Genomic DNA, 8414 nt, shown 5'->3' on the forward strand with positions numbered 1-8414 from the left:
GTAGCAATTTATTATTTCCTAATTTCTATTATTAAATATAATTACATGGATTAGTGGATTTAGTGCATAAATTTGGTCCGTTGCTCTTCTGAGTTCAGTTTGATTTCTGTTTCCCCAGGGGTTTGACTCCAGTTAAAATATCAAGTACAAAATAGTGTGGCTTATACACAAATAAATGCAGTCATTTTTAATTAGTAAATATTCCTTTAAATTAATAAGTACAATAGCCTTTTAATTATTAGGTTAATAAAATAATAATACTTCTTAATTAATATGTACAATGGGTTTTTTTATTACTAGATAAATGTTTCAAACTTACATTTTTATAAAAAAAAAAAGACATAGAAAACTCCTTTCAATTAATAAATACAGCAACTCTTTAACCACAAGGTTAATAACTTCTTTAACCCTTTATCATTCAGATTATTCATCAAATGTTATGCTAATTTATTCATTGTTTTGAATTAATCATGCATAATCTCTGGCTGCCATGCAGGTAACATGTAAAAAGCACCTTTTGAGCGGAGTCGTTGCCAGAACCACCAGTCTGGCGCTTGTGCCAGTGGCACGTAAAAGCACCCACTACACTCTCGGAGTGGTTGGCATTAGGAAGGGCATCCAGCTGTAGAAATTTTGCCTGATCAGACTGAGCCTGGTGCAGCCTTCTGGCTTGCCAGTCCTCAGTCAAGCCGTCCAACTCATGCCAGCATGGAAAGTGGACGTTAAACGACGACGATGATGATGAATCTCATAGCTTCAAGATTTTGATGATCATTATCAGTTTTAGAATGATATTGTAGAGTAGGTGTGAGAGGCCAGATCTGGCTGGTCTGAGCAGAAAATAGGTAGAATAAATGCTAATGGGTTAATTTTTAATTTACAAATACTTTCCCTCTCGTGTGTGACCCTTCTGTCTGAAGTCAGTCGCCATGATAGATCGTTAGCCACTACACATATCTTTTTTCTCTCCTTGTTTTTTCTGTATCCCTTTCTGTAGAAGAGCGTAGGCTCAAAACGTAAAAGACTTTCTATTCCTGAGCGTTATACTAATACATCTGTTTGTCTTGGTCTTTTGTTTTTTTCGTAAGCTCTCCCTATAAATACAATATCCTTTTCAAGTAATAACTACAATGGCTGTTTAATTACTTATTAATAAAAGTAAATTATCTTAAATTTTTAATTAATAAATACAAGATTGTTTTCATTAACCAGTAAAATACCCTTTTAATTACAGACATTTATTTCTTAAACCCTTAGGGAAGATGGGCTGTGTTGATGTTGGTGAACTCAGAAACTCAAAGTACCAAAGCAAGAATCTCAATCACTAGGTTCAATTCAGTGCCACAGGTAATATCTTTACCGTTATTGCTCAGTGCAAACTATCTGCTATTTCAAAAGACAAAAGGCTTTTTGCAAAGGTGTCTAGATTAGGAATAGTGAATCAAGGGTCCATCTGAAGTGAGAGTACAACTTGCCTGTGGAGCATCACTCTAATTTAGTATAACTGGGATTTGATAGGAACTTTGTGGGACTCATACTGATACACCTCCGCTTGAGATCAAAGCCTATAAAAAAGATATGTGGAAAAGAACATTACTTCAGGAAGCATTCTGAGAAAATGTTTCTGTCGTGCATCATAAATGGTAAAAACACGAAGCTCCTTCTATGAGGTGATGCCTATTAGAAAGGTGATGAGAGAGAAAAAAATATACATAGAGAGCCTGCAAACAATAGATAGATAAAGAGATAAATAGAGATAGAGGGGTGAAGAGGGAGGGAATGAAATAGACAACTAAATAATTTGCATTTTCATAAAGTAGAGTTTCGGCATGGCAGCATTTTATCTGCAAATAATTCAAATAGCAGCAAACATTGGCTTAAATTTCTACTAACTTGGAGAGAAATGATTTATTTTTCTGACTGTGATAACATGTTGCACAGTGATTTGCATTTTGGGTTCACAGCAGTTGGGTTATGGGTTCAATTCTTGAACCAGTTGGCACGATGGCAAGACATTTCAGTTTTTACTGAAAATGAGAATAAGTGACCGCTGGTTGGGTTAATCTTGTGATGGGCCAGTGTACTTTCAGTCACTTGAATACCACAGAAATTGAGACAAGCTCTGGTCTCATAGGCATGGAGTCTTGCAATAGACGTTAACTTGTGGCAGTATGGTTAAGAAGCTTGTACTTTTGGGTTCAATCCCATTGAACAGCACCTTGGGCAATTATCTTCTAATAGTTCAGGGCCAACCTATGTCTTGTGAATGGATTTGGCAGATGGAAACCAAAAAAAGTCCATCATATATAAATATATATGCATATGTATGTGTGTGCATCTGTGTTTATATGTTTGTGTATGCCTTTGTCTAGGACATCACATGCTGGTTGTAAACGAGTATCATTATCAACAAGTGAGGTTGCTCTTTTACTATTTTCAGTGAAAAACATGTCTGGGAAAATATTAACTCGCTTGGAAACAGGTGAAGGTTGATGACAGGAAGGGCATCCAGCTGTAGAAAATCTGTCTCAACAGTTGTTATCTGACACATGGAAACAGGGACATTAAATGAAAATGATGATGAAAATTGGATATTATTAAGGATGCATGTATAAGTGATTCAAAACCAGTATATTACTGGTATAGTAATTATCAATCTGTAATGGATAAGAACAGTGTTAACTATGGCAGAACTATGAACTCAGGATGTAGAAAGATTTTAATTAAACATTGAAGCATTCAGTCTGGTGAATTAAATCTGCCAATAGTTTGTCAGTTTTACTGGAAGAAGTGAAGGAAAGAGATGAAATGAAAGACGAAAAAGCAAAGGAAGAAGACGAAGTAGAAAGGAGAAGTGAAAGAAGTAGTGGAGAAAGAAATGAAAGATGAGAAAGAAGCAGTAAAAGAAGTTGAAGAAGGAAGAAGAAATCAAAGGAAGTAGAAGGAAAAAATAGAGAGGAAGGAGAAGAGATGAAAAAGATGAAAAAAATTGCAAAGACAAGTACAACTTTGGTAAATAATCTAAGAGAATGGAACATCATTGAAATCATGATTAGATAAAGAAAGTAACAACAAGGGCAAGGTATTCTGAAAAATATTGTTATTTCATAAAAATATTGAAATATAAAAAATTACAAATGAAAAAAAAGACATTATTGAAAAAGTTTACATTTAAAAATACAATTTAAAAATTTCTCTTGAATATTTCATAGTTAAATAGCTATAATAATATTATATAGCTGAATAACTGTATAGAATATGTAATATACAAGAATTGTATTGTATCAAAATATTATACATACATTATATATATATATATATATATTATATATATATATATATATATAATATATATATATATATATATATAATTGGATGTGTTTATATGGAACTTATGTATTTATGCATATGTTCAGAAACCAATAAACAAGAGTGAAAGGAGCAAGAGGGAGCATGTGGAGAAGTTGGAGAGAGAGAGAGAGGAGAGAGAGAGAGAGAGAGAGAGAGAGAGAGAGTGTGTGTGTGTGCATGTATAGAGAAGTGTTATCACTATTACTGAGATACAGATACATTAAGTAAATAACAAACACATGTTGCTGTATGATGAAGAACTGGAAAGAGCAGTCAACATATCACTGCAAACAACAGAACAAAAAAAATATAACAATATTAATGTTAGTCTTGCTAGCTAATGTTTTTATATGTCCTTGTAATTCCATTTTAATGTTAGTAATAATATATTAAAGAAATTCAAAACTTGATATCGAGAAAGTAAATGAAAATAATGTTGGCCCAGTGATTGAAAAGGTGACCCTACACAACAAGTATGTATGTATGTATAGATAGATATAGGCAGGTAAGTTTGAAGTGTCAGTTTTGTTATTAGAAATACATGTGAGTGAATAGTTTTTTTTAAAACAATGTATGCAAATAATAATAATAATAATAACAATAATAATAATCATAATAATAATAATAATAATAATAATGGTTTTTTTAAAACAATGTATGTGCATGAGTGAGTTTCAAATATGTATTCAAATTTATGTCACTTTGTCAAACTAACAATCGGTTCTGCTTTCTCTGTGTCCATTCATCCATTCATGCAACCATCTATGAATTGATCAATCTATCAGTAACATCCTTTGCTGACCTACATGTCATACCCTATACCCATAAAGCAATTTCTAGCTCAAAAGGCACCTGGTTAGCAGCATGATTTAAAGCAGAGAGTTAAGAGTCAAAGTGTGAGGGCACTTTTATAGGATTACGGATATATTTAGGGCAGCTTGTTTTTTTTTTTATGAGGTATAATTGACTTTTATGACTGCTTTTCTTTCCCCCAACACACATCCTCTCTTTCATTGGGTAATCTGCTGGTCCTTCTGTATGGAATCTGGCTCCACTAAGACGATACAAAAATATAAAAGAGTGAAAGAAAACCTTTGTGGATGTGAGGAAAGATGCATATGTAAGCATGTTGTATAGTGGTGTGTGTGTGTGTGTGTGTGTGGTGTGTGTATGTAACAGAACAGTAGAAGAAAGGTAATACATAAATCAAAGGAGAAAATGAATAGTTCTGAAGAAGATAAATTTGAGGATACAACTGTACATTTATGTGTGAATATGTCAGTGTGTGTGTAAAATGAAAAGCAGGTGTGAGGGAGAAAGGGTAGGAGAGATATTTGAGAGAATACATGTGTCTATGTCCGCTTAAGAAATACAATGAGTGGTGGTGGGGAGAGTGGGAGGAGTCAGAAAGTTGCTTGTAACTAAGAAGCTCAACTAAATTATGTACATAAATTATTTTGTACATCAATGCTTATGTGAAAGTGTCATAGTATATGAGCAAGTGAGCAGATCTATCTATACATGCTTATTTTCCTAGAGTGCAAACAAATGATGGATAAGGAGGCTCTTATTAATCCTGGAAGAGAACACGTATTGTTCAAGCTAATCTTATTTCATGTCTATATCTAAAATTCTTATCAATTAGTTGAGAGACTTTCACAGAAATGGTATATTTGAATGGTTTTTAAGTATCAAAAGCATTCTAATGTTTTTTAAATCTAAAAGGAGTGTTTTAATGGTTTATAAGTCTAACTAGGATATTTTAATGCTTTGTTGTTGGAGATAATTTTACAATAAATTATTTTAAAATTAATAAAAATTTGTTAAACATTGTTAAACATTGTTAAATTTGTTAAACATTGTTAAGTCCTGATAGTGTAGATCTACCATCAAAATGACTTACCATCTGTGACCATTTCCTCTTTTATTTTTTCCGGCATAATATATTTACAACAGCCCCCTCCAATGTCTTTTTAAAGACAGTAATATGTGATATGAGGGGGATTTATCTGCTATCTCAAGCAGATTGGACAACCACATAAAAGCTTACTTTGCTATCTTGTGCTAAACGTGCACGTGTTCAGCAGTGAAATGACAGAACTAGACACTGCAAATATGTTTATGTGCTTCAGTAGAAGTAGCTTAACCACCACAGCAGTGTAATTTAACCACCACAGCAGTGTAACTTAGTTATCAAGGCAATATAAAATGACCAGAGTAATGAAACTTTGGTATTAGAGAAATGTTAGTTAACTCCTTTGGCAGTTTAACTCAGCTACCAAAGTAGTGTATCTTAGCTACTAGGGCAGAGTCCTAGACATGAAATCTTAGTAACTTATATCCCAGACAAACAACATTTAGAAGTTGCTGTTAATTGCAGAACAGATAATTCTAGAAAATACATAAGTACCTAACATCTACTTAACAGGTAATTCTAGAAAATATATTACCAAATGTGGTATTTGAATAACCAGGTCTTCATACAAACATTGTTTGTTTGTTTGTAGCAACTTCTGTCAGTCAAATATGAATGAAGTAACAAGTTGTCGCAGAAGTGGAATGAACATTGATTAACACTATACTTCAGATAGTTGTAAATATATCCTTAGGATTTTGCTTAGGTAAAGCAATACTAATAACTGGTAGTTAGAACTCAATATGCATATACTTTAGAGCAGTGGTTACCACCTGGGAGCAGCAAAAAGATCCAGGGGGCCTTGGAGAAGTGGGGTGATAATGGGGTAGCCAAGGGGCGATGGATGTAAAAACAATAAAATAATGGGTCAATTAAGTTTTATTTCTGAATTTGCTGCAGAAAGTGGTGGTGGTGGTGGTGGTAGTGGGGGAAGCATTAGGAATGTGGTCTGTGTACCAAAAGGGTGGTAGCCCGGAAAAGTTTGGGAGCTAATGTTTTAGAGTAAAGTATTAGGTGAGTACAGGGCATAACATTAATTAACAAATGACAAGGGAACAGGAGTCACGTAATTACCATCATTAGCTTACAGTTGTTTCTGCTAGGATATTACACAAGCACTCAGCTCTGAGTGCACTACTGAGTGCTTGTGCAAGATCCCATAGCAGAAACAGTTGTAAGCTAATGAAGGTGATTACATGACTCCTGGTCTCTTTTCATTCATTAGCACACACACATACACATATACAAGGAATGTATAAAATGGTAACACCCTGAATTGGTGTGAATCGATATCACTTCAGATTTAATTGCAGAACAAAATGATGGAAGCGACACATCCTTTATATGCCAAACTACCAACATCACCTGAAATCTGCAGACAATCTGAATTTCAACACCAAAGGAAACAAAACCAAAAGCCATAGAAGACCCAGTATATAATATTTCAAAAAACCTGATAAAAGGTGAGTCATTATTAAATGGGGACAAAACTTAACAGCTGAATGAAATAAATGCAGAAGTTTTACTGCCAAATTTACAAACTAGAATGTGGTGAAAGGGGACAATAGTATGCTTAGAAGTGTGCGAACAAGTGGTATTTTAGCACATGTAGATACATAGTGATAAGTGATGTCTTAATGTGTTATTGCAGTAGTGATGGACTACAGCAATAATAATAGTGTTTCTTTCTCTTTTTGTATGAAATTCTGTTGAAAAATATTCATCTTTAAGATAAATTTCGAACATTAAAAGTAAAAAACAACTATAATCATAATCTTTTCTACTCTAGGCACAAGGGCTGAAATTTTGGGGGAGGGAGCCAGTCGATTAGATCGACCCCAGTATGCAACTGGTACCTAATTTATCGACTCCGAAAGGATGAAAGGCAAAGTCGACCTTGGCAGAATTTGAACTCAGAATGCAAAGACAGATGAAATACTGCAAAGCATTTCTCCTGGCATGCTAACGTTTCTACCAGCTCACCGCCTTACAACTATAATCATAATAATAGCAAAATCAGGTCCTGTCTCACATTCACTTATTCATAGATTCATATAAGATAAATCGTACACTCACACATATATACATCCACATACTGTGGTAAATCTTGTAGTCATTCATACGTTCACATATTACAATCAATCTTACACTTGTACATTCATACATTCACACATACTACAGCAATTGAAGTTGTATGTAGCTGTCACAAACCTAAGTGTTGTGAAAGCAATTAGTAGTGTACATCAGTCAATGCCTAATTGACTGTTAATTTGTATTTTCAATACTAATCGAAGCTATATTTGTTACAACATTCACAAGAAACAATGAATTTTTAAATGAAACTCTCAGAAATATGTTGACTGGAAGGACGTGAACTGTTATGAAAGGCAATTTCGTTGTGGTTTGAAATGTAACCATATTGATAGCTCTGACCTGGAGTGGAGTTTCTCTCATCTTGTCTGGTATTTGCTGGCTCGTTTAAATTTGAACCAAGTTCCTGGGCAGCAAGTTCATGCTGTGAATCAGGAGAATATTTTTGAGGTGTGTAAGAATAACCATAGTTGTACGTTCCCTCATCATCGTTTGAATGTGAGTTAGTATATTCTCTATATTGATCTAAATCTTCCAATGGTTTTATCACTTTCTTTGTTGGGATTCTCATGTTACTGTAGCTGGGGAGTGTTCTCTCATGCATGTCCTGTTCATAAACATCGACAGAGTGGCTTGGATGAACAACAGCAGTAGTTGTATTTGGTACTTCTGAACATTCCATGTAGCCATACTCCCTGTTTTGGTGGTGTTGGTGATAATCTTCATCAGGTCTTCTGGAATCATTTGGTTTGGTAGGGGTAGTTAGCATGGCCGTTTCATAGGTTGGTGGTGGGGTATAATTGTTCCTTTGGAGTGGTGCACCTGTTATTTCTGCATAGGCATTCCAAAGTCCATCAGAGAGTTCAAAATCTCCAAACTTCCATCCTTTTAAAACACTAACCAATTCTCCTGTTATAGAACAATAAATAAATATATCAATTAATTAAAATATATATATTATATACATAATAAATCAATGTTCCTATTAAAGTTTTAAAAAATCTGGTATGTGTCATATATTTTGATCAATTTTTATCCAAATTTATTCCATTTTGCA

At 34.0% G+C, this 8414-nt stretch overlaps 1 protein-coding gene across 1 annotated transcript; it reads right to left on the reverse strand.

The window, feature by feature from the left end:
- Window positions 1–1113: 1113 nt before the first annotated feature.
- LOC118764918 lies at window positions 1114–8282 on the reverse strand. The gene is made up of 2 exons (XM_036506175.1): window positions 7700–8282; window positions 1114–1565 (listed from the first exon to the last, which is right to left on the reverse strand). Exons 1-2 carry the CDS (start codon window positions 8124–8126, stop codon window positions 1486–1488), a joined length of 507 nt encoding a protein of 168 aa, XP_036362068.1. The 5' UTR covers window positions 8127–8282; the 3' UTR covers window positions 1114–1485.
- Window positions 8283–8414: the final 132 nt, after the last annotated feature.

This window comes from Octopus sinensis, linkage group LG9 (genome assembly GCF_006345805.1).
Source record: "Octopus sinensis linkage group LG9, ASM634580v1, whole genome shotgun sequence".
Classification (NCBI taxonomy): Eukaryota; Metazoa; Mollusca; class Cephalopoda; order Octopoda; family Octopodidae; genus Octopus; species Octopus sinensis.